Below are 15,891 nucleotides of genomic sequence, written 5' to 3'. Positions count from 1 at the left end.
CTGAAGAAGTGTGCAAGCACACGAAAGCTCATACCTAGAACTAACTTAGTTGGTCTTTAAGGTGCTACTGGAAGGAATTTTTTGTTTTGAAGTTGTGAGATTTGCCCGTCCATACATGGCAGATATGTTCCCTGGGCCATTGTGGGAGGGCCACCTCTTCTTGGGACTTCTCCTTGTCCCATGTCCCAAAGCAGGGCTGCCCCTGACAGCTTCTCCCACTCCTCCAGCTGTGCCTTCCGCAGTGATTCTCCTGTGAGCCCTTGGCCTGGAGCTCCTCCTCCCCTTCTCCCCTCTCTTCTGTGGATCCTGCTGGACAGCAGCCCAGCTGGCTGTATAAAACCTGCTTTCGCCAGAGAGGTTACTTGGAGTTGAGTTTTATTTTTCCCTTTGGTAGCTGGGATCATCCCACTGGCATGATGCCAGCTGTTTCCCCTGAGCACAGAGGGGAGGAGGGGAGCTTTGTTGCTGTACGGCTCACTCTCACTCCCTTATTCTACCAGGCCCACATTCAAAGCAGGACCACGCTTCCCTCTGAAGGCTTCAGCCCAGCTATGCTGAGACTTCTAGGCCTTTTGGATAATGCCATAAACTGCATTATCGTTGCCAGTGCATAATAGAAAGTTGAAAATATAGCAGGGGGCGTAGAGGTCATCAGCTGACGACTTCTAGGCAAGAGACCTGGCCCCTAACCCCAGTTCACATCTCTTTGATGCTTGAAATATGGCAACCCTACTATAATCCTCCCTCCTGGCAGGTCTTACAGTCCCCAGAACAGCAGTGGGAAAGATGGGCTGTAGAAAGTATCTAAACATCTTTGAGGCCAGTCTTGTCAGTTTATTCATTTTTCTCAGAAAATGAGGTACCAAAACTCACCCTGAACACCGCCCTCGTTTCTTAGAATGGCAAAGGTGGCCACCCTCTGAGAGGGGCCAGAACAAGTTCCGGTTGCAAAAAAGGCCTGCATTTTGTATTATTTTAAAAATTATTTACTTAATAATGTGTGTTATCCACCCCCTTTATAGTTACAAGTGATTCCAGTATGGAGTAAAAAACAAATGGTGAAAATGCAGCCCCTTAGATTAAAACACAAAACATCTATTCACAGTATCAGCAGCCACTAAAACAAGCAAGTTGCACCAGGCTCCAGCATTAACACCCCGCATATTGTGGAACAAAGAAATGTCCCTTTCAGCTAGTGGTGAAAAGCTCACCTAAGTCGACGCCAGCTGTAACTCAGAGGGAGAGAGATCTATAGGTGGGGGCAGCATGGAATTCACTGTCACAAGATTTTGGGGGGGGCATTAGCTTAGATGACCTCAAAATATGTGGCACAATGGGTCAGTGCACCTGGCTGCTAACCAGAAGGTTAGTGGTTCTAGCCCACTCAAGGACAGCTGTAGGCAGGATTCCTTCATTCCAGGGGGTTGGACTAGATGGCCCTCAAGGTCCCTCCCAACTCCACAATTTTTTTTATTCTATGAGTGAGACAAATTTTATAGAGGACAGTCTGTCAGTGGATAAGCCATGGTAGGTCACTAAATGGAACCTCAGTGGAAGAGTAGTTGCTGGCCCTAGTTGGAGCCTGCAGCCTTCTCCTGCATGGGACCTTCCAGATGTTTTGGACTGCCCGTTGCCACCAGCCCCAGCCAGCATGGCCAACAATCAGATAGCATCCTCTAACAACACCTGAAGGGCACCAGATTGTGGAAGGCTCAACTGCTGGGACTGATGCACCAAGGCTCTTCTTACTTTATCTACTTCACTAAATTCATACCTCGCAATTGCACCACATGAAACCCAAGGGGGCTGTCTTGTGGTTCACAGATGGTCACGCATCCAGGTAGACCTGCTTCGCTTCAGCAAGGTGGTGGCCTTGGTTGTCTTTAAACCAAAAATAGGTTCTTACGCTCATCCTGCTGTTGTGTAGTCCTAGGATTTTTGCACCATGCTCTTTTTTTCTGACTGTGTCAATTTACCCAAAGTCAGGAGCAGAGAGTGTGGGAGAATTAAAAGCAAGAGCTAGAAAGATGAAGCTGATATAGTGCTTGACAGGGAGCCAGTGAACGGACGTTCATGGAATGTGTTTATAGTGATGGGAAGATGAGTTTAGCAGAAACATCCACAGTCAGCAGGCAGGGGCATCCTGGTGGGAGGAAAAGAGGACAAGAATGAGAATGGCCTTTGATGCAAACTCAACTAAGTACAGCTCAGCAACAGAGCCAGTACCCTTCCTGCAGGACCAAGAAGACCTACTCAGCTATGCTCATTTGGTACCTTTGAGCAAGTCACTTTCTTTGTGCTTCCATTAGATAAATGTAACCCACTCCACTGACTTGTCGGGATGATGAATGAGGTAAGGAGCGATTCAAGACAGGTTAGGCTATGAATCTTAAGTCCCATCTGATCGATTAGATACTGGACTACTCTCTTCCATTTATTTCCTGGTGCTTGGCCAAACAGTAATGCACATATAGCCCAAACTTCTTAGTAGGAAGTGGGTCTCCCTAAAGAGGCATTGGCAGTCGTACTGGAGGTATTAACAGTTGCTTCATGGGGAATGAGATCCTTCTCGGTTTCTTGGGTACCTTGACTAAATCTGTCTAACCTTTGGCATTCGTTGAGGGGACCTCTGTGGCCTTTGAGCATCATGAGCCTAGAACAGGGCCAGAAAGATCCAAAGGTGACTGATAGGGAGGTGTAGCTCTTCAGACTCAGGCTCTGGGCAGGGGTTGGTGGATCTTTTATATGGTCTGGAGCTAATCTTGTAAGGGGTGTGAGATCCTAGAATCCTAGAATCCTAGAATCATAGAGTTGGAAGAGACCACAAGGGCCATCGAGTCCAACCCCCTGCCAAGCAGGAAACACCATCAGAGCACTCCTGACATATGGTTGTCAAGCCTCTGCTTAAAGACCTCCAAAGAAGGAGACTCCACCACACTCCTTGGCAGCAAATTCCACTGTCGAACAGCTCTTACTGTCAGGAAGTTCTTCCTAATGTTTAGGTGGAATCTTCTTTCTTGTAGTTTGGAACCATGGCTCCGTGTCCGCTTCTCTGGAGCAGCAGAAAACAACCTTTCTCCCTCCTCTATGTGACATCCTTTTATATATTTGAACATGGCTATCATATCACCCCTCTTGTACAGCAGAGCACGAGAAACTGTTGCTGGACTCCTTCAGCCCTGATCATTGGCTGTGCCGGCTGAACCTGATGGGAATTCTAGTCCAATAACACTTGGAGGGCCACCCGCAGGTTCTCCATTCCTGATGTGTACAGGCTGTGAGGTCAGACGGACGAAAGATATACAGATCATGCTGATATGCCTGGTTTTAATTTTCTTTAAAAAGAAATTCAAAGTGATTAATGTTAAATTATCAATACAGTATAACTGTTTTTTGTTGATGATGTGAACCACCCTATGATCTTTGGATGAAGGGTGTGATAATAATAATAATAATAATAATAATAATAATAATAATAATAATACCCCGCCCACCTTGCTGGATTTCTCCAGCCACTCTGGGCAGCTTATAGCACATATAAAAACATAGTAAAACATGCAAAATTTAGTAGTAATAATAATAATAATAATAATCTGCAGCAGCAGCTCCCCTTAATTTCAGTGAGTCTTGTGCAGGAGGACTTGATGGCTCGCTCCATGTTGGCTCCATTGGACTTTCTCCCTACTTCACCTGGTGCTCAAACTTCAGGCAGGACTGAGCTTCAGTCTGGGCCCAGAAATGGCACCACCATGGAGGGAATGAGATGTCCCATTTATTTCCCACTGAGTTACTTCCTTTAGCAGAAGTCTTAGTAACGCTGTTGGGTTGCATCCTTCTGACCTTAAGGAGAGCAAAGCTCAAGCTATATGCTTATGGGGAAACATAGCCACAAGTGCCACCAACCTGAGTTTTCCAGAAGAAAATGTGATTTGGCGTGATTGCATGTGATTTTTCTGCTTACTTGGCTGCTATTCATAACAGTGGGGAAACAAGGAAGCACTCGTGCAATGGTGTTGTGTGTTTTGTTTTTCTACTGTGCATTACCAGTGAGACGCAGATTGGTGGTGCCCCTTAGCTGCTGTTTGGGCTTCAGGTTTTGTATCTGAGCTGTTTCTCTTTGGAGAGACCTTCAGAGAGATTCCTTCAGAGAAAATCTTTTCTTTTCTTTTCTTTTACTTCTCCTAAGGAGGCACACTCTGGTACACTTTGACACATTCTGATGAGGACCAGTTCCCTCTGCCAAAGTTGTCTCCCACAACCTTTCTCCACACAGAACATCTCCCAAGCTCTAGGAAAACTCCCACAACTTCTCCACCTAGATAACAGACACAGACACCTAATTCTTTTGCCTTTCTGCTGGAAAGCATTTCTTTAGCCTTGCCCTCAGTTGCCCCTCATTCCTCACCAGGCACTCGCACTCGCACACTCGCACACACACCCCCTTCCAATAATTCCTCTGCCTGGGCCTCATGCCCTTATAAATCTCTGCAGCAGAGTTCTCCAGCCTGCTATTAGGCACGTGCCTGGCCAATTTCCCTCCCCGCCTCAGCTGCCCCTTGTGTTACATTCACCTCATTTTGCTGATGGAGTGCTTTCCAGCAAAGTCCTTAAAAGCAGCTGTTCAGAGATGAAGCCCAACGCCGCTGCTTCAGCTGACGGTTGTCATGCAATGACGATGCTTTGCATTGCCCTATGTAGAGCAATTTCCACATCTAAGGAGTCCTTCCTTATTGTGCTTGACAGCGGGTGTGGAGTGCATTCAGCTTTTCTGTTCGGCAGCTCTCCCCACCCCCTGCCTCGCCTTCCAAGCCAGAACAAAAGTGACATGGAGTTTGACAGCTGCGGATGAACGCATTAGACAGACTGCTGGCATGATCAGCATGTATGTGTGCATGCAGGCATATCTCTCTATATCCACACCCACCCACCCACCCATGCATGAACACCTCTATGTGGTTAGTTTACCTGCTGTCCTGGTCCAGTCCCCGAGATAACTCTGTGGGAATTTGTTTATTGAGTTCTGGATAAGCCACAATAGGGGGATGAGCACGTGTCTTTTGTATTCACCCTGCTGAGGCCCAGTGGCGGCGGCTGCACAACAATAGGATTACACCCAGACCAGTCGCTTCCTGATGCTTGGCAGAGCAATAGCAGCATCCCAAGCACAAGGTGGTGCCCAGGAGCTAAGGCAGCAAAACGGGGGTGAGGGATTGAAATAATAGCCTGAAATCACCTGTTTTGCTGCACTGGACCTTGCACCCAGCAGAAGTGGAACAAAAATGTCCTGCGAGTGCGAATGGTCTTATCACCCCCCCCCCACTCCTCCTTAAGCCAGGCCTCTTTAGCCTCCCTGCCCCCCTGCCCTGGGCGCTTCCAGGCAGCCTCTATGTGGAAAGTTCATCCAGACTTGTTTGCAGGAAGATTAGACAATGAATGAGCATCCATTCTGATTTGTATGTTGAGAGGTTAGAGGATGCTCCTCAAAGCAAGTGTTATTATCCTACACTTTCCACGTGCCTTGCCCCATAATAATAATAATATTCATACATACATACATACCCCGCTCTCTGGCTGGGTTTCCCCAGCCACTCTGGGCAGCTCCCAACCAAATATTAAAACACAGTACAGCATTAAACATTAAAAACTTCCCTAAACAGGGCTGCCTTCAGATGTCTTTTAAAAGTAGGATAGTTGCTTATTTCTTTGATATCTGACAGGAGGGCGTTCCACAAGGTGGGCACCACTACCGAGAAGGCCCTCTGCCTGGTTCCCTGTAACTTCGCTTCTCGCAGTGAGGGAACTGCCAGAAGGCCCTCGGCGCTGGACCTCAGTGTCCAGGCTGAACAATGGGGGTGGAGACACTCCTTCAGGTCTACTGGGCCTTTGAGGCCGCTTAGGGCTTTAAAGGTCAGCACCAACACTTTGAATTGTGCTCGGAAACGTACTGGGAGCCAATGCAGATCTCTCAGGACCAGTGTTATATGGTCTTGGCAGCCACTCCCAGTCACCAATCTAGCTGCGGTATTCTGGATTAATTGCAGTTTTCGAGTCACCTTCAAAGGTAGCCCCACGTAGAGCGCATTGCAGTAGTCCAAGCAGGAGGTAACTAGAGCATGCACCACTCTGGCAAGACAGTCTGTCGGCGGGTAGCTTGCGTACTAGATGGAGCTGGTAGACAGCTGCCCTGGACACAGAATGGACCTGTGCCTCCATGGACAGCTGTGAGTCCAAAATGACTCCCAGGCTGCGCTCCTGTTCCTTCAGGGGCACAGTTACCCCATTCAGGACCAGGGAGTCCCCCAAACCAGCCTGCCCCCTGTCCCCCTAAAATAGTACTTCTGTCTTTTCAGGATACAACTTCAATCCATTAGCCACCATCCATCCTTCAGCTGCCTCCAGACACTCACACAGGACCTTCACTGCCTCACTGGTTCTGATTTAAAAGAGAGGTAGAGCTGGGCATCATCCACATATTGATGAACACCCAGCCCAACCCCCCTGATGATCTCTCCCAGCGGCTTCACATAGATGTTAAAAAGCATGGGGGAGAGGATGGAACCCTGAGGCACCCCACAAGTGAGAGCCTAGGAGTTTGAACACTCATACCCTGTACACGGCCCAGGAGAAAGGAGTGGAACCACTGTGTAACACTTATTGAAAAAGAAGTCCAATCTTTTGGGGGAGCTTTTTTGTTTTTGTTCGGCTCAATACCTTCCAATCAACTGTAATTGAATTTGCCAGTATGTAATTGCATCCCACCAGAAAATAGTGACAGTCTGAAAACACCTTATATGAAGAAAGCAGATAGGAAATAATACAAGTGTAACCTGCGTCCAAGTTCTCTTTCCTCCCTCTCCCCCCAGCACTCAGCATTCCATGCCCACAGAGCCTCTTTCATCCTAATTGGGCTGCATGGCGCATGTTCCCCTCCCGGGGATCCTGCCTCTGGAACAACAGTGGTACTTCTGTAAACCTTAGGGCTTCCCCAAGTCCACTGATACCTCCCCTCTGGTGCAACAGCACTCACAAAATTAAGGTTGCTATTAATATGTGTGATAACACTGTTATTGGGGCAACTGGCTCAGTTACCTATTGTTCTTTAGATAGAATCATAGAATTGTTGAGTTGGAAGAGACCACAAGGCTCATCTAGTCCAACCCCCTGCCAAGCAGGAATCTTTTGCCGAACATGGGGCTCAAACTCACAACCCTGAGATTGAAAGTCTCAGACTCTACCAACTGAGCTGAATGACAAGGTCTTTGAAGCCCTTTCTTATACTAAGTGTGCAGTGTTTGCTTAGTGAATCTGGTTAGAGAGTAGACTACACCTGCTGCAGTCTCACACACATAGATGCTTGTAGGTAAAAATAATAATAAAGTTGTTTGTTGTAGGAGATGCATAACTTGGATGGAAAAGGTTTCTAGTTCTACTCTAACTAATCTAGAGAAGAACAAGGCAGCCATGGGGATAGTTAAAGATGACCTCCCATATTGAGGTCCGAGAGAGAAGTGTGAGGAAAGGAGGAAGCTGTAAATGGGATACTGCCTAAGATGTATCAGTCTATAGACAACAAAAATAATGAGAGAGAGAGAGAGAGAGAGAGAGAGAGAGAGAGAGAGAGAAGTCCGCAGAGAGATAAAGGTACAGGGATAGCCTGGTAATTAGGAGGTTCCTTACTCGGTCATTGTAAACTCTTCTCCTGCAAACTTCCAGCAAAAATAAAGAGGACTACTACTGAGCATGTAACAAGTGCTTTTCCTTCTCCACACTGAGTAAGAAGCAGGGCTTCCCATATAAACCTGAGTACCAAAGATTCTCAGGAAGTTATTTCCATATTGTGCAGCTTTTTGGTGCCCTCACACAGGAGACATACTCAATCCCTAACAGGGCTGGCTCTACCATTAGACAGAGAGAGGTGGCTGCCTCAGGTGGTAAGGGCTGAGGGGGAGGCAGTGAAATGTTAGAAGACAGAGTTGCGGGGGAAGTGTTGTGGATAGCAGGAGAGGATATATTGATTAAATATTATCCTTCTTCATTCACACTAGTGAGCTAGTAGCAGAGCACATTCCCTTGCACATTTCTGGAAGTCAGTTTATAGATTCATTGGAATCGTATAAGTTGAGCAGTCCAGTCTGGCTTGTCCAGATTGGATTGTTCCTGGTAAATTTCCTATTTAGTTCCCTCTTAAAAACAGTAATGACACAACAGTCTTCTTTTAAAAGTAATGATCATTACTTACATTCAGTTCACAGTATAGTCCTGAAGGCAGGCATTATCTTGTAGTTACAGTTGCAGAGAAAAGTGTGGGTTCATCCTCTGTGAGGGATGAGCCCATGTGCTGCTGGCTGAGAGCCAGCAGACAGCAAATGGCAAAATGGAGAGAAGGGATCAAGAGAGAGAGAGGTGGCTGCATGACTGGCCCTTTTGTAGGGTCTGCCAGGGTCACACCCATCTACCTGGTCACACACAGGGGGAGGACGCTCCAGACCAGGTGTGACAGTTAGTCCTTCTGTCTGGAGCAACATTCCCCTGTGTGTCCACTCTGGGCAAACAGGAAATGTTGTATTTGACTGCTTGAGTGATGTTACATCCCACAGTGTGTGCTATGCAGCCTTGCTATAGCAGAGTTGTCCAGTGTGACCTCTGAGCTAGTCCTTTATATTATTCAGTTTTCCCCATCTGATATTTGGAAATGGCTTACCTTTTATCAGCAGGCAAGGTGGGAAGACAGAAAAAAAACAGTGTGTTTAATTCTAATGTGGTTCAAGAGGTTTGCAGTGCAATCCTGACTTCAATGGGACTTACTCCCAGATGCATACATATATACATCATTTAATTTGTAGGCCACTTTTCCATAGTTCAAGCCATGCTCAAGGCAGCTTAAAACATGGGAAAATACATAATTACAAGATAGCATAAGAAGTTATAAACAATAAATAAAACATCAAAAAATACACAGCCAAATTGCACAATTTCTACATATATCATAAGATCCAAAATAAAGATCCAAAAGATTAATATCAATAATAAAAACAAGGCCTCTACCACCAACCTCCCCCCCCCCCAAGACCCCAGCCCAAGGGTAGGGGTCTATTGAATTGCAGCCCTAAAGTCTCTTGCTGGCAGACCTTAGAAGTGTGGAGTGTCTTCACTGTGCAGCTAATGCCCAATGATAAAGCTACAATTGCAATAGATTTTGCAGCCATTTCTCTCCTAATCTAACTAAGGAAGTAATCATGACTCAAGTGCTGGCAGGGATCCAGGCTGTGTGAATTGCTGAGCTGAGTTTGCCCTGCATGGCTTTGTCTGGAGGGAGCAGTTACCTGGCTCCCTCCAGGGCTGCGGATTCTTCAGGTATCCCTCTTCCCGGTGAGTGGCTTTGTGGGTGACCGGATCAGCATGCCAGTTGGCAGACTCAACAACTTTGCAAAAAAAAAAAAAAAAAAAGGTCAACTTTTGTGTCTGGATTTTCACCTTTTGAAAACCTTAATTTATTATGTTACTATTGTCTATTAAATTTGTATACCCATAGATCTCAGAGCGGTTCACAACACAAAAGTACAACACAAAAAACAAAACACATAATAAAAATAAGAACAGAAACAAACCGATGATCCCTCCTTCCACGACATTAAAAGGGCATGTATTCTAGAGAAGAGCATTCTGAGCCTTCCCAACACAGATATAGACATGGTCTATATGAGCCAGATTAATGCTGGATAAAAACCATAATTTTCAGGCAATATAATCCAAATTCTGCATGGAGAAAAAAAATGGATTCTGTAACCTATAAATTGAATAATTTATAAATTGTATAATTTATAAATTTATGTATTTTATAAATTGTAAATTGTATAATTTATAAATTGCATAATTTACTGTGCAATGCACATTACTTTGCCCCATTTAATCTAGTTGGAAGGAGCAAAGGGCTGCACAGGAGAAGCTCTACCATGAACTCCAGGAAACTACAAACACTTTGGCAGTGCAAGAGGAAGTTGCAGCAAGTCTTTCCCTAGAGCTTTTCAAGACAAGGTTGGACACGAATCTGTCATGGCTGCTTTATGTCCAGGAAATCCTGTCTTGGGGAGAAGGAGCTTAGCCGAGATGGTTCCCCGGGTTCCTTCCAACTCTTAAAGTTTTTTATGGTTCAGCAAAAGTCAAAGAGCTCAGCAAAAGTCTTGCAGGCCTAAAAAGAAGGCTTCCTCATGCCACTGCTTAAGAGCGCCAGATCTTTATGCTACTTTTGTGGGCAGACTAAGCTAGTGGTGAACTCTGTGGGAACACCTACCTTCTCTTGTGGCAGCGAGCTGTTTAAGGAAGGCTCCCCAGATTAGCAGGAGCAGCAGTCCAAGTCGATGGAACTCCTATTCCACTGAAGTGGAATATTCTCGTTAGCTGGCCAGTCTTATGTTCCAGATGTGGGTCTTGGCCCCAGAGGATAGCGAGGCTCTGGCTAACTTGAGAAGCAGAAGCTCATCCACATTTCCATTTGTGCTGCGATTTCTAGGCCCAGGTCTGTGATTCAGAGGCCTGGGTCTGGGCAGTTTTGTGTGTGTGCCCGCCCCAACAATTTCCCCAGGAAAACATGCTGTTTACCACTGAATTGGAACAAATGTCAATTGAGTTGTCCATACTCCTTAAGGACCACCTGCTCTCATGCCAACCTGCCCAAATCTTTAGCTAAGCTGTTTCTTCAGGTGCCCCAGATACTGGGGGGAAGGCAGGTGGCAACCAACACCTTCCCCAAAGAAGTATACAGTCATACCTCGGGTTGAATACGCTTTGAGTTGAGTGCGTTTGAGTTGCACTCTGCGGCAACCGGGAAGTAACGGAGCATGTTACTTCCAGGTTTTGCCACTTGCGCATGCGCAGACGCTCAAAATGACATCACGTGCATGCGCAGAAGTGGCGAAAAGCGATGCGTGCATGCGCAGACGTGCCATCGCTAGTTTATGTTTGCTTCTAGATGCGAACGGGGCTCCGGAACAGATCCTGATCGTATCTAGAGGTACCACTGTATCTGGTCACTTTGGGTGCTTCCAGAATGTCACCATTTTTAGGTGGGATTCAGTTACCAGCAAATGCAGGTCGTGCAATTCAGGTTTATTTGGAGCTCTTGCACAACAGACCTGCCCCCCCCCCGAAGCTCACCCCCCAGCCTTTTTGCAGTAAGGAATGTGATGGGGAAAGGCACTGGAAAGTGTGAGATAACATTTGCTTAATGCAACATCATCTATCTTCCCCGGAAACAAATAAGAATGAATGCTCAGTAAATAACCGTCATCTCTGCTCAACCTTTGTGCAAACACATCAGGATGAATGCTTAATAAACAGGTTGTGTGAAAGTGACCTTAGGCACCAGGTTAAGGTGTGATTGTTCTTTCAGGCATTTTAAATGATTTTATACTATGTTAAGTAGTGGTGTGTTTAATGTGCGTTACACTCCGCTTTAATGTTCTGTTGTATTTCGTTTTGCTATTGTTGTTTTAAAGTCTTAAACTATCTTGTAAATGTCTCTGGGATAATTTTTTCTGAAGGTTGGTGTACAAATATTCTAAAGAAATTTTAAAAATTAGGACTCTGCACATTATGTGATCCTCTTTGTGCATATTAAAAAAGAATCTGGAATTTGTGTGAAATCTCCATGCCGTGTGTATACACAGCGAAGAAGCTGCCTGTAGGAGGAATCCTGTAGGAAGTGAAGCAGCACTAAGTTGCAGAGTTTCACATGGTGCTAGTAATATTTACACATCACACAAAAGGAACACACCCTCAGCAGAAGAAAACAAAAGGGCTTCTCTTTCAGCAGCAAGGAACACCACAGAGGGACAAACCCCACAATGAATTCTCAGCGGTTTATTCAGGAATTAAGTGCTGTTATGTGTTCATTCCACTCAGAATGTGCCAACCTGGTGCCCTTCCACAGATGTTTTGCCCTACATCTGCCACCAGCCTCTGCCAGAATGGCCGTGCTCCATCAGCTCCAGCCCCCATACGGCTGGCTGGGGCTGAGGGGAACTGTAATTCAGAACTTGGAGGCGGGGGCAGCAGGCTGGTGAAGGCTCCTCCTCTTCTTCATTTAAGCAAAGCAGGGATTCCCAAATGGTATGCAAATAGAGGGGCTGAAGGGTACCTTGAAACATTATGGATGAAGACATCATTTTGTAGAGCAGCGGGTACAGTTTCAAAGTGGCTCAGCTCCGTTCAGTTCAGGCAGAACACCTTTTTCCATCATCAGGGTCACACTGCCAGGGAGGGGGGAATAATACTGCAAATTGTCAGTAAAAGCCAGCTGTGGCTGGTGCTGCTTATGATGCTTGCAATCTGCCCTCATTCCCAAACTCCCAGGACAGCTTTGCATATATAAAAGGAAAGGTTTCTTTTTTTTCCTATGAAGAAGCTGAAGTGTGGGCCTATAAGCAGATATCATTCATGTGACACTTTAAAGGCAGGCAGCTTGCTCAGGAATTGGGGAAAGACAGAGCCGGTGGCTGAATCAGTTTGCTGCCATGTAGTCCCATTGCGGCAACTGCGAGCCCGAGAAGAAGTCAGGCTCTGTTTGTATTAGGCCTTCTTTCACCCTAAGCCACCATATTGGGTGCACCCACCACTTTATTTGGCAGGGGTGGGGGGCCCCTTTTTGTGACCAAGGGCCACATTCCCTCTTGGGCTGCCTTCTGGGGGCCAAATGCCAGTGCCAGGTCCAAGGTCGGAGGAGCAGCCTTTCCGTAAATGGGCTCATTTCTGCACATGCTCACACGTCCCTCTCTAGCCTCTGTCCAAACAACCAAACAACTAAGAGGCATTGTCAGAGTTCATGGACACATTTTACCCAGGCAAAAACACTCGAGGAGGGTGGGAAGCAGGGCTGGGGAGAAGGGTGTGGGCCTTGGCACAGTCCCAAGGGGCAGCAAGCTCTGGAGATTCTGCAGCACTGAATCCCTGGAGGAGGATGCGTGGGCTCATCCCTGCTCATCAGTGCTCTGGCCTTCTGGGGTCTGGTGCAGACAGAGGGGAGCGTTAACTCTCCCCCCCCCCCCCCGCCGTAACGCCATTCCCAATCTCCCACAACTGCTTTTACATCTTGCCTGGCTTGGCCCTTAGGGATCCCAGCTGCCAGCCTTGTTGCCAGTGATGTCACCGTCAGCGAAAGAGCAGCGTGCCAGTTTGCGTTGTCAGAATGCATATAGCTGATTTAATTCACTTGCTGCTGCTTGGCCTTGGATATAGCCAAGGTGGCTTACTATGACTTGAAATGAGGGTCAAGAGTTCCAGCCTAATGCTGGGGATGATAAGAGTGGCCTGTTGGCACAGAAGCTTTTGTTTGCATGGTGGTGCCAGAGTTCTGCAGTGGCCCTCGTGCAAGGGAGTAACGCAGCGCAACAGGGGAATCCAGTGCAGTGTTGCGCCAGCAGAGAATCATTGCGCAGCAAAGATGCCAGCAACCTGCTTAGGCATTCCTTTGGGCAACAACATCCCACCAGTAGAGTAAGTATCCCACTAAGCGACTTTAACTTAGTGCTGCACTGGACACAATCCAATTTTTAGGCGCCAGGAGAAAACATTCCTCTTCAACCAGGCCATGGGCTGATTAATATTCTACAGCCTTTGAAATGAGTCTGTGGGAAGGGTGTGCATGTTGTTGTTGTGCTGTTTTGTTTTACTTATTTTTATCCTGTGAACTGCCCTGAGATCTTATGATGAGGGTGGTATATAAATCTAATAAAATAATAATAATACAACCCAGAATACAGAAAGAGGATACAACTGTAATGCTAACATAATAAGAGGACAGTCTAAATTTAATTAGTAAAAAGAAAATCATCCAAAAGAATGCTCACAGAGTGGCTAGCAAATTAAACAAAGTGGGAGGCAGCGAGAGATAGAGCTCTACCAATGCTTTAGCAAGAGGTTTGTGGTTCACTCCTAACCGACACCTTTGCATGGTGCTGGTGGGATCTGTCCAAGATGGTTTCATTGCCTGAGAGAAGGGAAACCCAAAAGGCCACTCACTAATATGGGGCACAATCCACCCAGTGGTTCTCCTGACACAAATCTCATGGAGTGAATGAAACCTGTGATGGGAGACTGAGGTTCTTCCAGACCAGTGGGGTTTTTGTGGGTGTATTCTGCAGCATGTCACAGATTCAGTAATAGTGCATGAGTTGTGAATTTATACTGGGCCACCCACACATCCTCCCTCTTCAATCTTTGCTCTGTGATGCTTCCTCAGTGTTACTATACTGTCCAGAAGGGAACTCTTGTGCTATAGCACAGCAAAAGCAGAGCGAATCCTGTCCCCACCTGAATATTTGTGGTTATGAAAAGTTACAGGATTCTAGCAGGAGGTTACGGGGCAGGTGCTGATTGGAGGCAAAGCAGTATGTTCATCCCAAAACCTTAGCAGACTCGAACGATTCTCAAAAAGTGGGGTTGCATATGACTGCCCCAGTCTCCATGAATGCCCCATGAAAAGGATATCTGGAGGGGCCCCGAGAGCCTTGAAGAGAGAGAAAAAGAGAGGGGATCCTTAGGACTGACCCAAAGGGCCCTTTGGCACCTGAGGCATACAATCCAAATGCTCCTGCCTGCCCCTGTTGGGATGTGGTTGTTTTTTTTTAAAGTAATAATTCCATTTAAAAACAGAAACTTTGCTGCCCTTTGGCAACATCAGGAATCTGCCACGCTCTTGGTGCCACGCTGGTCCATGGCATGATGAAGGAAAGGAAGGCTTCTTGGCATGGGGCTGGAGAGGCTGATGCTTTCTCATCTTTCCTCTAGACAACTGCGCAGGAACCTGAGTCTCTGTTTCATTACAAAGCTGCTGGGAAAGATGCAGACAGCAGTGAGCAATGAGGTTAGTGTGGGAAAACGTGGGAAGAGGGTGAACTGGTTCCAGGTCTGATGATGCTTTCCTGGGATCCTTCCAACATAGAATCATAGAATCAAAGGATCACAGAATTTTAGAGTTGGAAGGGGGACCAAGGGCCATCTAGCCCAACCTGCAACGCAGGGATCTCAGCTCATCCATGGCAGGTGGGCATCCAATCTTGTCCTAAAAACCTCCCAGAAAGGAGAGTCCACCACTTCCCAAGGGAGACCATCCCACTGTCAAACAGCTCTTCCCGTCAGACGGTTCTTCTTGAGGTTTAGTTGGAACCGCCTTTCTTGTATAGCAGGAGCTCCCTTGGAATACTGGCTGTGGGTTTTTCTGGGAACATGGCTGGCAGGGATATTGCATCCTGTTTGTGGATGCTGAAACATTTGTGTAGACCAGCAGTTGTCAAAGTTTTGCCTGTGAAAGAGGCCTTTCTATGTCTGTGTGACTGTCAGTGAGTTGTTGCATGCCTTTCTCCAAGCTCATATACACATTTGGGGTGCAGACAGAGTGCCAGCCAGGCTTACAGAGCCCCAAGAAGTCCCAAGTGTGACTTAGAATGCATTCAGAACTCCCCAGCAGGCTGAGCACTGCAGATGTGCACGTCTGAGCATGTCTACCCAGAAGGGGAAGCAAAGCAGGTGTAACAGAGGGCAGCCTGGCCCTGGCACAGAAGGAGAGCCACGTTGTTCCCTGCAAACTCCCTGTCAGCAGAAGGAACCTTTGCAGGTCAGAATTCTGACACACATTACGGCACAAAAGGACAAGTCATTTTATCTTGAGGAATACATTCCTGGGGGGGGGGGAATCTGCCAGGGAACACATGCTGGTAGTGGGCAGGCTGGGGCCAGAAGTGGGCAGGACACCCCTTGTCTCCCTCCCTCATTCTCTGCTTTCTCTTCCCCTTCTCTCTTTTGCAGCCTGTGTTCTCCCTGCCCCTCCGCCACCCACTTCTCTCTCCCTCTCACTTCTCCCATTTCTCTTTCTTTTCTTTCTTCTCGCCCCTCCCT

General features: G+C 46.9%; 1 protein-coding gene across 6 annotated transcripts in view; it reads left to right on the top strand.

Annotated features, from left to right (window-relative positions):
• FAM178B (family with sequence similarity 178 member B) overlaps positions 1-15,891 on the top strand; it is a 209,065-nt gene that overhangs the window by 132,299 nt on the left and 60,875 nt on the right. For 5 of the 6 annotated variants that reach the window (XM_079988992.1, XM_079988991.1, XM_079988990.1 and 2 more), the window contains one exon: positions 14,785-14,860. The exons of the other annotated variant lie outside the window; for it this stretch is intronic. In XM_079988992.1, coding sequence (XP_079845118.1) covers positions 14,785-14,860 — 76 coding nt within the window. The remainder of the gene's footprint in view (positions 1-14,784; positions 14,861-15,891) is intronic. 6 annotated transcript variants of the gene reach the window in all.

This window comes from Podarcis cretensis (assembly GCF_951804945.1).
Source record: "Podarcis cretensis genome assembly, chromosome: 8".
In the NCBI taxonomy this organism is placed as follows: domain Eukaryota; kingdom Metazoa; phylum Chordata; class Lepidosauria; order Squamata; family Lacertidae; genus Podarcis; species Podarcis cretensis.
The sequence above is the reverse complement of the archived record's forward strand: the minus strand, read 5'-3'. Positions and strand labels throughout refer to the sequence as shown.